This window comes from Panulirus ornatus, chromosome 6, assembly GCF_036320965.1.
Source record: "Panulirus ornatus isolate Po-2019 chromosome 6, ASM3632096v1, whole genome shotgun sequence".
Taxonomy (NCBI): domain Eukaryota; kingdom Metazoa; phylum Arthropoda; class Malacostraca; order Decapoda; family Palinuridae; genus Panulirus; species Panulirus ornatus.
Window position 1 is genome coordinate 45,400,167 of NC_092229.1, and position 15,586 is coordinate 45,415,752.

At 38.5% G+C, this 15,586-nt stretch overlaps 1 protein-coding gene across 1 annotated transcript in view; it reads right to left on the reverse strand.

The window, feature by feature from the left end:
* LOC139749182 (potassium voltage-gated channel subfamily KQT member 1-like) overlaps positions 1–15,586 on the reverse strand; it is a 953,229-nt gene that overhangs the window by 307,246 nt on the left and 630,397 nt on the right. Inside the window, 1 exon segment of the mRNA XM_071662846.1 lies at positions 8,777–8,908. Coding sequence (XP_071518947.1) covers positions 8,777–8,908 — 132 coding nt within the window.

Genomic DNA, 15,586 nt, shown 5'->3' on the forward strand with positions numbered 1-15,586 from the left:
CAAAATTGTTGGAACCACTATTCCTTCAAACATACCCATTTTTGCTTTCCGAGATATCCGAGATAATGTTCTTGACTTCCACACATTCTTCAAGGCTCCCAGAATTTTCGCCCCCTCCCCCACCCTATGATCCACTTCCGCTTCCATGGTTCCATCCGCTGCCAGATCCACTCACAGATATCTAAAACACTTTACTTCCCCCAGTTTTTCTCCATTCAAACTTACCTCCCAATTGACTTGACCCTCAACCCTACTGTACCTAATAACCTTGCTCTTATTCACATTTACTCTTAACTTTCTTCTTTCACACACTTTACCAAACTCTGTCACCAGCTTCTGCAGTTTCTTACATGAATCAGCCACCAGCGCTGTATCATCAGCGAACAACAACTGACTCACTTCCCAAGCTCTCTCATCCACAACAGACTTCATACTTGCCCCTCTTTCCAAAACTCTTGCATTCACCTCCCTAACAACCCCATCCATAAACAAATTAAACAACCATGGAGACATCACACACCCCTGCCGCAAACCTACATTCACTGAGAACCAATCACTTTCCTCTCTTCCTACACGTACACATGCCTTACATCCTCGATAAAAACTTTTCACTGCTTCTAACAACTTGCCTCCCACACCATATATTCTTAATACCTTCCACAGAGCATCTCTATCAACTCTATCATATGCCTTCTCCAGATCCATAAATGCTACATACAAATCCATTTGCTTTTCTTAGTATTTCTCACATACATTCTTCAAAGCAAACACTTGATCCACACATCCTCTACCACTTCTGAAACCACACTGCTCTTCCCCAATCTGATGCTCTGTATATGCCTTCACCCTCTCAATCAATACCTTCCCATACAATTTACCAGGAATACTCAACAAACTTATACCTCTGAAATTTGAGCACTCACTCTTATCCCCTTTGCCTTTGTACAATGGCACTATGCACGCATTCCGCCAATCCTCAGGCACCTCACCGTGATTCATACATACATTAAATAACCTTACCAACCAGTCAATAATACAGTCACCCCCTTTTTTAATAAATTCCACTGCAATACCATCCAAACCTGCTGCCTTGCCGGCTTTCATCTTCCGCAAAGCTTTTACTACCTCTTCTCTGTTTACCAAATCATTTTCCCTAACCCTCTCACTTTGCACACCACCTCGACCAAAACACCCTACATTTGCCACTCTATCATCAAACACATTCAACAAACCTTCAAAATACTCACTCCATCTCTTTCTCACATCACCACTACTTGTTATCACCTCCCCATTTGCGCCCTTCACTGAAGTTCCCATTTGCTCCCTTGTCTTACGCACTTTATTTACCTCCTTCCAGAACATCTTTTTATTCTCCCTAAAATTTAATGATACTCTCTCACCCCAACTCTCATTTGCCCTCTTTTTCACCTCTTGCACCTTTCTCTTGACCTCCTGTCTCTTTCTTTTATACATCTCCCACTCAACTGCATTTTTTCCCTGCAAAAATTGTCCAAATGCCTCTCTCTTCTCTTTCACCAATAATCTTACTTCTTCATCCCACCACTCACTACCCTTTTTAATCAACCCACCTCCCACTCTTCTCATGCCACAAGCATCTTTTGCGCAATCCATCACTGATTCCCTAAATACATCCCATTCCTCCCCCACTCCCCTTACTTCCATTGTTCTCACCTTTTTCCATTCTGTACTCAGTCTCTCCTGGTACTTCCTCACACAAGTCTCCTTCCCAAGCTCACTTACTCTCACCACCCTCTTCACCCCAACATTCACTCTTCTTTTCTGAAAACCCATACAAATCTTCACCTTAGCCTCCACAAGATAATGATCAGACATCCCTCCAGTTGCACCTCTCAGCACATTAACATCCAAGAGTCTCTCTTTCGCACACCTGTCAATTAACACATAATCCAATAATGCTCTCTGGCCATCTCTCCTACTTACATACGTATATTTATGTATATCTCGCTTTTTAAACCAGGTATTCCCAATCACCAGTCCTTTTTCAGCACATAAATCTACAAGCTCTTCACCATTTCCATTTACAATACTGAACACCCCATGTATACCAATTATTCCCTCAACTGCCACATTACTCACCTTTGCATTCAAATCACCCATCACTATAACCCAGTCTCATGCATCAAAACCACTAACACACTCATTCAGCTGCTCCCAAAACACTTGCCTCTCATGATCTTTCTTCTCATGCCCAGGTGCATATGCACCAATAATCACCCATCTCTCTCCATCAACTTTCAGTTTTACCCATATTAATCGAGAATTTACTTTCTTTCATTCTATCACATACTCCCACAACTCCTGTTTCAGGAGTACTGCTAGTCCTTCCCTTGCTCTTGTCCTCTCACTAACCCCTGACTTTACTCCCAAGACATTCCCAAACCACTCTTCCCCTTTACCCTATATATATAATATATATATATATATATATAGATATATTTTATTGTCTCCCGCGTTAGCGAGGTAGCGCAAGGGCATACTGTTTGCCCTTATTCATTCCTATCGCCACCCTGCCACACATGAAATGACAACCCCCTCCCCCCATAAGTGCACGAGGTAGCGCTAGGAAAAGACAACAAAGGCCACATTCGTTCACACTCAGTCTCTAGCTGTCGTGTATAATGCGCCGAAACCACAGCTCCCTTTCCGAATTCGGGCCCCACAAAACTTTCCATGATTTACCCCAGACACTTCACATGCCCTGGTTAAATCTAATGACAGCAAGTCGACCCCGGCATACCACATTGTTCCAATTCACTCTATTCCTTGCATGCTTTTCACCCTCATGGAGTGAGTATTTTGAAGGTTTGCTGAATGTGTTTGATGATAGAGTGGCAGATATAGGGTGTTTTGGTCGAGGTGGTGTGCAAAGTGAGAAGGTTAGGGAGAATGATTTGGTAAACAGCGAAAGAACACTTAGGGTAAATGGGAAGAATTGCTTGGAAATGCCTTGGGTTGATGGTCAAGGGTTGGTGACAGGACAAGAGCTAAGGAAGGCAAAGCATTACTCCTGAAGCAAGAGTTGTGAGTGTATGAAAGAAAGTGAGAAAGGACATTCTAGAATGATGCGGATAAACCTAAAAGTGGATGGCAATAGATTGGTGATTATTAGTGCTCATGCAACTGGCCATGAGAAGAAAGAGCAAGAGGGGCAAGAGTTTTGGAAAAAGCTGGGAGTGTGTCAGCAGCTTTCATGTATGAGACTGGGTATCAGTGATGGGCAACTTAAATGCAAAGGTAATCAATATGGGGTATTTAGTGTTATGAATGGAAATGGTGAAGAGATTGTGGTGTCATGTGCTAAAAAACTGGTGATTGGGAATACCTGGTTTAAAAAGAGGGATATAAACAAGTATATGTATGTGAGTAAGAGAAATGGTCAATCGGCATTATCAGAATACAGGTACACCACTGAATTTCGGGCAACTGATGGGTCAGCACCTCCTTTAGTCTGGACAAAATTACGTGAGGGAACTTGAAATTACCGCGGCCACCAGACTAGTTTACTGGGTGGCCACAGATGGCGTTACGTGTAGGGCACACTTATTCACATTCTTTACACTGCACTTGTTGGTGGTGATACCGCAATTCTGTGAGATTCTTAGCTTATTTTGCTTAAATTTAACCCTAGCTATGGCTTCTACGACATATGAGAGTGTCAGGCGTGGTGTCAAATGTAAACACCAGTCCATATCGATCCAAGATAAAGTAGAACTGTTGAAAAAATGGACTGTGGTGTTTCAGTGCGTAAGCTGTGTGACATCTACAGTATTGGTTCATCAACTGTTTATCATATAAAGAAGCAAAGGGAGAAAACACTGAAATCCTCTGCAGACAGCAATTCCAAGAAGCAAATGACGATTAGAAAAACTAAGAAAGATGGTAAGAGTACTGAGCATGATCAAGTGATGATGGAATAATTTTGACAGCATCTGAGTGATGGAGTGGACTTGTAAGGTACCATGATAATGGACCCTTAAATACAACAAGAGCATGACTATAGTGAAGGATGGCTTCAAAGATTCGATAAGTGTCATGGAATTTCCATGAATAAAGTGTGCAGAGAAAAGCAGTCTGCAAACCAGGAAGGAGCTGCCGAGTATGTGGACGAATTTGCACAACTTGTAGCTGACGATCACCTCAGGTGTATAATGCAGATGAAACTGCATTATTCTGGCAATGCACACCTAGAAAAACACTAACAACAGAAGACGAAGAAGACCCCACAGGATTCAAACAATTCAAGGACAGACTTACCATCTTAGGGTGCTCAAACATTTAATATTTGTTTAATCTAAATTTCTAGCAGTCCATGATATACTTTAAACACATGGAAGATGTATAATTAGGGGGTTAGAGGCGTGTTGATGAATTAGTATTACGTGACCACGATTGATCCGGCAAAATGGTTAATCTGGCAAGGCTTTGGAACAAAGAGTGCTGAAAAATTGGTGGTGTACCTGTACATATCAACTCACAGGTATATAAAAGAGAGACTTTCAGATGTAACTGTGTTGAGAGTGCCAGATGGTGGTATGTTTCATCACTCTCTTGTGGAGACGAGGGTGAAGATTTGTCGATGTTTTCAAAAAAGAGGAAACAATATTGGGAAGAAGAGTGGAGAGAGTGAATGAACTTGGAAAGAAGACCTGTGTAAAGAAATATCAGGAAAGATGAGTGCAGAATGGCAAAAGATGAGAGTAAATGAAGCTAAGGAAGTGGTCGAGGAATAAGAGGTATCTAGGGAAGTAGGGATGGCATATGCAAGAAATGCATGTGGTATGCAAAAGGTGGAAGGTGGGCAGATTAGATAAGATAGTGATGGGTGGGATGGAGAAGTGGCTAGTGAATGCAAAACGAGAGGCAGTACTTATAGGAAAGGAGTGCACATGACAGGGAGATGTGTAACAAAAAACAGCAGGAGGTCAAGAGAAAGAGAATGGGTAGAAAAAAAAAGGGCAAATGAGAGTTAGGGTGATAATGTAACAGTAAATTTTATGGAGAATCAAATGATGTTTTGGAAGGAGGTAAATAAAGTAAAAGACAGGAGATCAAATGGGAACATCAGTGAAGAGGGCAAAGGGGAAATGATAAAAAGTAATGATGAAGCGAGGAGGAGATGGAGTGGTTATTCAGAAGGATTGTTGCATGTGTTTGATGAAAATAGTGGCAGATGTAGGGTGTTTTGGTTGGGGTGGTATAAGAAGTGCGAGTCATGGAGTGTGTTTTGGTGAAGAGAGAAAGAGGTGGTGAATGCCTTGAGAAAGATGAAATCTAGCAAGGCAGCAGGGGTCGATGGTACTGCAGATGAATTTAGCAAGAAAGGGGTGACTATTGTTGATAGGTTGGCATAGATATTCAATGTCTGTATGGATTATGGTGAAGTTCCTGAGGATTAGCAGAATGCATGTATATAGACATTGTACAATAAAAGTGAGTGTTCAAATTGCAGAAGTATAAGTTTGTTGAGTATACCTGGTAAGCTGTATGGGAGGGCGAGTGACAAGGTGAAGGCATGTACAGACCATCAGGTTGGGGAGGAGCAGTGTGGTTTCATTAGTGGTAGAAGAAGAGTGGATCGGTAGGTAGTAACTGGTATGCAGCCAACAACCAGGGAGGTATATTACCAGTATAGGTTGTACCTCTTTAATCCAGTAACCTTGGGACCTGGCCATTGTCAGACCACAGATAATGTTGGAAAACAGAAATCGACTCATACACAGTTGACAATTCAATCTCATAGAACTCTCACAAAGTCTTCTCAAAAGTTCCTTTACCTAATTTTCTCAGTAACTTCACTTTTTCAAGCTTAGGTAATGATTCATGCTTATTAGCACAAGCACTATCTTCTGCACATCCTGAGGGGCTAAAATACAGCTGAATATAAGAAATCAATTGGACTATTAGTTAGCTTGGCTGCAGATTAAACAGAGTTTGGGGACTTTGTGCTGCTAACAGCGCCACTCTAATGGCGGATCCCCAAACTAATACTTAATGGTGGATGATTCAAAACATGCCAGACCATGGGAGTTGCCCAACCACAGAGCACCGGCATAGAGAGGTACAACATGTACTACCTGCCAGGATATCAGGAGAGTTAGTGAAATCTGCTTAATGAGCCAGTATTTTAGTGGTTGTCAAACTGCACTCCTTTGACTCAAGCAGCAGTCTTCTGTCCACCTCACTGACATGAGGACAACTGGCATTCTGTCCACAAACATAAAATCTCTCCTTGTCATTGTAACACTGTAATACTCGACAACACTTAAACCATGCAGCTCATTCTTCGGAACACTAGATTCTTGTGCGGCGAGCACTATGCGCTAGCCCTGCTTTTTGACAAAATAGTAGGAGCAGTAGATGGAAGTAGTAGGCAGAAACAACTAGGCAGAAGCATTAGATACAAACATTAGGTAGAAAAATTGGATAGAAGTAGTAGGTAGGAGCATTAGATAGAAGTCATTGGGAACATCAGGCAGTAGCGTCTGCAAACACTGCACTAGACTTGCCCTCTGCCAATGGCCTCTTAAGGGTGAGGCACTTAAGATTAAGAAGTGGGATTAGAGTTCTCTAATTATGGAGAGACTGTTACCATGGCCACCCACTTGAGGGAGTTCCAATTGGAACAGCCGTCAAATATATTGACAGATCAAAGTGGGGATCAGGTGTTTGCTGTAAAGAACAAATGGATTTGTGAATGGTGTTTATGAATCTGGAGAAGGCATGTGTATACCGCACACCAGCAGTCAACGGAATGCTATATAACAAAGTAATTACAATTTTTGTCAAACACTATAAGTAAAAAGCAATGAAAACCATGCAGGTCTGGTGGTATGCTCCAGACAGAAACTAGGAGTGTGTGGGACAGAAGATGGTTCAGAGTAAATGTGAACAAAATCAACATAATGAAGTATAAGAGGGGATAGGAAAGGATGGTTTCAAGTTTACATGGGAAAGAAAAAACTCCAAAATCTAGTGCAGAGTTTTGGAGCATGTATGTGAGAGAAATTTCGAAGTGAATATGAATGAAAGGAGAGTAATGAAATGCAGCAGGGGATAAGACAGGATGGTCTGAGTGTAAGTTTACATGGGGAGGACTTGGAGGAAGTGATGTGCTTTAGGTACTGTACCTGGGGGTGGATATGGGAGCAGATAAAACCCTGGGGGTTGAAAGGAGTCACAGGACGGAAGAGAGGGATAAGGTCTTGAGTGAATTAAAGAATATGTGAAAGGAGAGTGGTCTGTTAAGGCAAAGATGGGCATTCTTACAAGTTCAGTGGTTTGGAGTGTTGTATGGATGTGACATAGGTCATGAAAGCCAAATAAAAGAAATATGTAGATGTACTGGAAATAAAAAGCCTGATGATATGTGGTGTGAGGCAGGTTGATCATATAGTATAAGGATTAACAATATAGGAGAGGTTTCAAAGTACTGTATGTGCAGTTTGACTAAAAAGTCCAACTCCATTTGGCTGATATGGCTAGGGCATATGGAGAAAAGGAACAGAGAAAGGTTGACCAGGAGAATCTTTGCCTCAGAAGTGGAACTTAAAAAGGGATGGAAGGATGGGTAAAGGAGATTTGGGGATATTGAGGCCCAAACATTTAAGAAGGCAAGAGGTGTACAATGGATAGAATGAACCAAATTGATGTGATATGTAAGGATCGACTTGCTGTCAATGAGCTGAACCAGGGCATATGAAGTACTGAAGGTAAACCATGAAATAGCAGTGGGGTATGGCTAGGGATCAGAAACTTTTGTTTCAGTATATCATATAGAGCAACTGAACACTAGATGTGGCCAAGGAGACCATTATTTATTGGTTCCTGACAGTAACCCATTAAAGCAGGAAAAGCAATTACATGTATATGAAAAATCTTCCATATCTGAAGGCCAGCATTGAAAATTAGGACACCACAAACTGACATTAAGTAATAGTCATAACTTCTGCATAATATAAGCAAGCAAAATGAATAGGAATGATGGTAGCTTGGAATTATCTCATCTTCATTCTATGACATCATGAGTCTGGGCAAGAATCTGTATGATCATAGATTCCTGTAAATGAGCACATGCTGACCTCTTTTGTTTATGATGGTTGAGAGGGTGAATCTTCATTGACTCACCTCATGTGGAGGTAAAATGTTTTACCCCTCATTGGGCAAAAGGTCTCTCAGCCTTTAATTGGGTTACCAGGGATAGCCCTTTGAAATTTCCATTTCGAGTAAACAGCACAACAGCCTATCATTCAATAAGACGAGGAGAAGCCAAATGGCCACATCTACCCCTCCTAAAATCACTGTGGTAGCTAATTAAAAAACATGGTACCTATTTATCAAAGAACTTCTTGCTCCACCATAACCAAAACCAAAAATATTATGGACTTTCAGTGGGAAGATTATGGCTGACAGCTGCCAGTGGAGTAAGTTGGACCTAAGATATTGCAAAAACAGGAGTCTGTCTTTTTAAATGAGATCTTACAATGTTCTTCCACTATTTCACAATCCATTTGAATGGGGCCTTGTCTGCTTATGCACAGACAGTTTCAAAAATCTCAACAGCAGAAAAATCAATAAGCCTAAAACTCTAAAGCAGTGCTTCTTTGTGTTTGTTGTGGGTAGCTGATATGATAAATCTTGACAACCCAAAGGAAAATTCACATAAATGCTTTTAGATTGCAGGTAAAAAGCAAAACACATTCCATTATAAAAAAAAATACAAAAACTGATCACTTACCTACTGGAATTTACTAGGTTTTCTAAAGTATGATTGGAATCTGTATGTCTATTTTTGATGGAAGGTGAATGAACATTTCTGTGACGGCGTATTGTAGGTAGTCTGGTTACAAAAGATGCATTGTGCTTGAAGCTGTAAGGAGAGAGATTAAATCAATCATTATCCATAATGTCCAAAGCCTTTACTTGCCACAGTTATCTTCATGCAAAATTATGGAAAATCAATCATAATCGTGATACTCAAAAATAACTGGGCATTGGATCTGAGCCTTCCTATGGTAATGTGAAATTATGCATCTAATAAGATTTCTTATATGTACTACAGTAATCAATATAAATTCATCAGTATGTGCAGTACATGATATCAAACATACATAAAGAGAGCATCATTTCAAAATAAATAAAAAACTTTTGATGTTATGTTTAATGTTCATTGAGTTTTTACAGAATCAGATATTATTTGTGATATATTCACATTTCATTCTTAAATTAGTAAAACATTCCCAGATGGATTTCTGAACAAATGATATGAGCGTAAGCCCTGCTAGGTCCCTCCTCAAAAAGCCAGTATCTCAAGGTCAAGTCATGAGATTTAGGTAGTCCTGACATTTATCACAGGGTTTCCTCTGTCATGCAAAAAGGGTAGTTTATTTGCTAATAAGCAAGTGGAGTGAAAGATTCAAAGCAATTAATAATTTCTATCTTAAGAGTTCCATGCTCTGTTATTTGGGGTGACTTTTCTCCCAAATGTCATGGGAGGAAGAACGGTGCACCCTGTAAAGGAAAGAAGAAATGTGTTAAGGGTCATCTGCAGTGACTTGGAGTTGGGAGATGTATAGTTGATGACATCATGCAGGTAAAGGGGAATCAGATATGGCCAGTATCTACTCCAAATACACAAATGAACTAAAACAATGGGATTAATCACATCCATGACAACAATTCAACCTGTAACTCAGGGAGAGTATATGCTGAACTAACTGATACTGTATTATAATATGTAACACAGAAGGGTAGAGTTTTTGAAATACATCTCTCACTCCTTGGTGATATCTGAGGTGAAGCCAGCACAAGGGGGCCTAAACAGTGCATACCCTAAAAACTATGGGAAAAAGGAAATAGATGCTATATGAAGTCGTCTCAGGGGCTGGTGATGAAAACTGTTGCAAAGGAATCAGTGCAGGTGAAAGAAGCTGTAATAGCATGTCCCATGTGTACATAAACAAAGACTTAACATTTTCTATAACTAATCCTTATCTTTTTTGAATAAAACATTATCTAAAATATTCATATCAACCAACTCAATAAGTGAGCAATTATAAAGATGAATTTGTTTTTGTACAACAAAATTGCATCTTTGACTTCATGGACTCAATTCAAACACCCTATAGATGGATTTTTACATTTTTCTTTCTGCAATGTCATCATTAAAGGAAGTGCATGCACAAGTGGCTGGCACTGGAGCAGTACTTGGCACAAGAAAATGCATGTTCTTACAAATGTTATTTGAGTTTTCATCTCAACCTTCAGCTTTAATATTTCATAAGTTTGTGCAGAGGTACACAAATTACAAAAGAAAATAAAGATATAAAAAATAGTAAAATGACAGTGTTCCTTGGACTCTACACCATAAAAATAAGATAGTTTGATGGCCCAGCCACAGGATATCTCTTCTACGGCCTAAATTTCTCTTAATCTAATGAAGAGCATTACTTGTTCATTGCTTTGACCATATTCACACTGTAGCCCCTTACAGTGGTCTTCATTCAGTATCAAACCATTTTTTTTTAAATCTTCTTACTTTAATTTGGTAGTCTATGCTTCATAAAATAACTGCTTATAATGCAAAAAATCTATTGCACTGGTGTATATCCCTATCCCTGTTGTTAGACTGCTGCAAAATAAACAAATTCATTTCACTGCAACTAATAATAATGACAATCTGTAATTACCTTCTCATAACAATCAAAACTCCCTATATTCTGGCTTCATATTCCCCATCATACTGTGCTTACTTTGCTTTGCCACATCAATTCCGATTTGTTACTCTAACACTCAAAAGTAAAGTATGATATTCCACAAATTGTGTGGGACATAATAAGAGGATTGGGCTATGCATAAAATACTGGTGGGATAATCTGGATAGGGTGGTAATGATGAAAGATATACCGTACAACCTGCAGTGGCAGTGAATGCAAAGTTAGGCTACGTTTAGCACTATGACAAAAGGGTTGAGAGAGAGAGAGAGAGAGAAGAGAGAGAGAGAGAGAGAGAGAGAGAGAGAGAGAGAGAGAGAGAGAGAGAGATAGAGATAGAGAGAGAGAGAGAGAGAGAGATGGGCTCTCAGCACTGTGGAATGGATTGTCCATGTGAAAAGAAAAGATATGGGAAGTGAGCCATGAAAGTGAAGTGACAAGAGGGTTATAGATGGTAAAAAGTAGTAGAGCAATGAGAAGTAAGAAAATATAGGCTGCAAGCTGTCAGCACTATCAATGAATTCTGTAAGACTTATGAAAAAGAACATTTAACAAAATCTAGTTTCACAAATAAAAGTTTAAAGATTTTGTAAACAAAACAATGAATAATGACACGACAAGTCCCCTATGAGACTTTAACTTTCAAAGAGGCGCATTTGTGTGATAGATGTAATTACACATTAAATTTCATAAAGTATATCAAGTTTCTGGAGACAGAAGCAAGTTAAAAGTAACTGTGTGATACCAGATAAGCAAACTGACAGATACAGATAAATAAAAAGATGGAAGGTTAAGGTGACTATCATATAGTTCATCTATTCACATGAAAAATGTTTTTAAGGGGAAAAGCAATGAAATGAAAGATGGAGAGAAAGAATAACTATGCATTGACCGTGTAAATCAAATAAAGTAAAGTATATGAAACCTTGAGGATAGAAAGTAGCTCCTTTTATGGGTGACTGAAATGCCCATCTAATTTTTCACAACATGCTACAGGATAAGTTTTCATTAGTATGTCTTGATGATGTTACCAACTATAGCTTAACTTGCCATGTGGACAGTTCATCATGGAAAAAACATTCTCTGCACAGTTCAACATGATTCTGATGTTCTTAACGCAGCTGTCTTTCGATTGGATGAAACTTACAGAGGTCATTAAAAAAAAAAAAGCAGTGTTCTGATAATGTAAAATCATGTTGCATAAAATGCTAAAGTCATTAGTGGTCTGGTCAGTGTTTTGATTTTAGCATTCCGTTTAAAGCTACAAAGCAATTCAAATCTTCAGCTAAAGAGTTGGCAAGTGTTGTTCAAGTCCATAGCACCTTCTGTCTACTGTATGCATGCAACTTGTTTATAATGAGAATATGACATTACAGGAAATCCATCTATGGAGAAACCTGGGACTAGACAGTACAGGGATGCTGATCATGATCAGGCTAACTATCTTTTTCAGTCTGATACAAGACTATGAAGAATGAAGCAATTTGCATTAATTACAATTATCTTGATTCAGTACAGATTTCCCTTGCCATCCACAAGTTTGCTGTTCACAGTTTCAGTGATTTGCGACCAACATTTTGGGAACAGATTTGTGGTTTGTGACACAGTTACCCAATGGTTTGTGCACCATTTACATGACTTTTAAAAGCTAAAAGAGGGCAAGTGATGATAAAATTTGATTCTAAATCTATGTGAACAAATAAGAAACAATAACAAAACCAAAATGACAAAATATGCCACAAACTGATAAAGTGAACTAAAAAAAATGCTAGAAGCCCCACAAATAAAAGATATGAATGTAAAGCTCAAATAATTAAAAACACATTATCAATGTAAACAGCTTTTAAAATGGCTGCCACAATTGTAGTAAACACCATGCTAATAAATCTTTCTGAAGTAAACATCACAGAATAATCAGTAAATGGTAAACTAAAAAACTGCAATGTAAAATAGTAAGTACAGATGATTAATATCAGTTCATATGTCATGTCATAAAGATAAAATAGCAAATTAAAACTAATCAATTACATTGGCCTGCTGAGCAAAAATTAGATAAGGACTCTCAGATGGAAGGAAGCCTGAAAAAAAAAAATTGAAGATAATCATGTAAACTGATAACAATGAAATACATTATAGGAACATAAGACAAAAAATTATCTTTCTGTTATAGTTTACCATGCACCCATCCACAAAAGCCTCCAATGTACTGATTTCAACTGCCAGCAAAAAAGAAAATGAGGGCACACACTCCCTCACACACATTGCCTCCCATGCCACTAAATATGAATCTCTTTTTCCCTTTTTCAAAACTTTTATAACTGCAACACAAAAACTGCAAAAATAAAGAACACAGTAGCAGAGCAAATTAGTTATTCAGTCATATCAGAAATTCAGCTTAGGCCAAAACTTCCAAGTTGTAAAGCTCCTTCTACCAGCAAAACAGAAAATAAAGACCTACAAAGGTCACACCAACCACTCACTCCACTAGGGTGACTTTCTGGTATGATTAAATGACTCCTTACCATATCAATATTGTTTTGCATAAACAATGGCTAGATTATATAGTAATACAAAGTCTAATATAAGAGAAAATCACATTGTGCAGCATCAGAGAGACAGCAGGAGTAGGTAGTGTGCTTGGGGAGAAAGAGGCACTTCCCTCTCCCCACACACACTGCCTCCTACCCTCCTTGTAATAAGCATCTACTGTAGTCAATTCCTCTGGTCTCTAGTGGTTGGAATGACACAGCAAATTACTTCAACATATGTATAATTTGACTATATCACTGAAAATTATGGTGAAAATTGGCTTTTAGGGGAAGGTAGGCGAGATTTCTATACGTACTTCTGATTTTTTGTGGTTTAACATATTACATGGGAAAGTTAAGTTCTCCACAGGGTTCTGTAAATTTCAAGAAGTGTTTCACCTACTACTTATGGGAGGTTTTGTGAGGTTTACAAAAGCTTTGTTGATTTCTAGTGTTTCACCTGCTTTTACACTAAATAATTCACAGTTAGTGACATATATGGTAAGTCAGTAATGACAAGGGATATGAAAACCTGAGAAAATGAGATGATTCATGTCCAAGTTGGTGAAACTTTTAGAAACACAAAGAACTTATGAAATGCTCACCTAACTTTCATAGTAGCATGCATGAAAACCCAGAAACAAACAGAACCTATGGAAACCTCCCCTAACTTCCCTTAGCAGATGAGATTTACCATAATCTTAAATGTTAAAATATATCAATGTTGCTGTTGTCTGCTGTGTAACACTATTGGGGACAAGGAAATGTGACTAACTAGTATCTCATTTCTCATGCTGTCTGATATGTTGCAGTTTCAACTGTTGTAACAAAACTTTCCCAGCTTTTGTATAAATAAATTAGTAAACAGCAAGAGTAGTTATATAATCACATCAAAAAGTCTAGTAGTTTCAACATAATAAAGTAAGGGATCATTCTGACACCCTTACTCCTAACCTCCTGTTTCATATTATATCAATGTTTTGCCATTCAGGATCTTGACGTTTGCTTGGTTTCTGGGGATGTTACCCTTGTGAACAGCAAAGGAAACCTGTATCTCAAAAATATATGGCAACTCCAATGAGCCATGATTGGTTAAAACCCCTTATACCTTTAAAGACAGTAGTATAGGTATAAATAAGCATAATTCAAATCTTATCAATATAATGTCATATCTATCAATAGCCTGAGCAGTTAATGCTGTCTTCTTCCCATCTTTTTGTGTGTAGAACAGTTCTAATGAATGGAATCCATATATGACAACCTATCCCCAAGCAAGCAACTGAGCCAACAGGCGGGAAAATGCTATCAGGTACTGCAGTAGCCTTACATTCGGCCTGGAGACAGCCTGATCGAACTCAGTTGTCTCCTGTAAGTTTTGGAAAAGAACATTTAACAGAATGGTGCTCAAACCACCAATTATGCAACTGTATCTTAAGCAACATTGAAGGCACAAGAAAATTGTGAATGGAGGTGGGGATTACTTAACTGCTACAAAAACATTTTTTAATGCTAATTACATTTGTTGACTTATTTCAGTATCTATTCCATTACTGTAATAGTCTTTAAAGAATAAACACAAAATATGGTAATTTCAATCCAGTGAAGGCACAGTAAACTAAGTAGAAATATGAGCCAGCAGCACATGATGTATTCTTCATGGGGCCAAGGTAGTAGTATCTAGCATATACTGGACAGACACTGTTTTTCAATGAAATTACAGTGAAATGCATTGAGAAATGGGTAAAAGTTGTGATTTACTACAGCCTCTCACTCCTATAGGGACAGTAGTCAATATCATGCTGCTAACTATCCATTCTCAATTTTATTAGTTAAAAGAAGTCTTTTTAGAGATAATCTAAATTCTGATCACTAAATACCTTTCATCAATGCTATCCTAACACTTAACCCAAAAGGAGAATGATCATTAGTTTGGACTGTAATTAGAAAGTCTAATATTAATGCACATCAGAAGCATCATTATTTTTTACCTCTCTTCTCATTGTGAAAGCTGTTGACTAAAGCATCAAGTTCTCTTGGGTAACATGTTCTGATTATACCTTTCATGACACCTCTAGCACACAAATATAAAAATCAAGATCATCAATAAAAAGACGGAAGATATCTTACCCTACAGTGTTTTAACAGTGACCACAGGGGTGACCAAACTCTCAAATCCTACAAGCCATACAGAGAAATCTTTTCATGGAACCGAGCCATAAGATAATTTTACAGTTTAATGGTGGATCAAGAGGAATGGTGATGGGATGATTGGAATCTTCAGTTACTAAGTATTCATCACTACAGCCC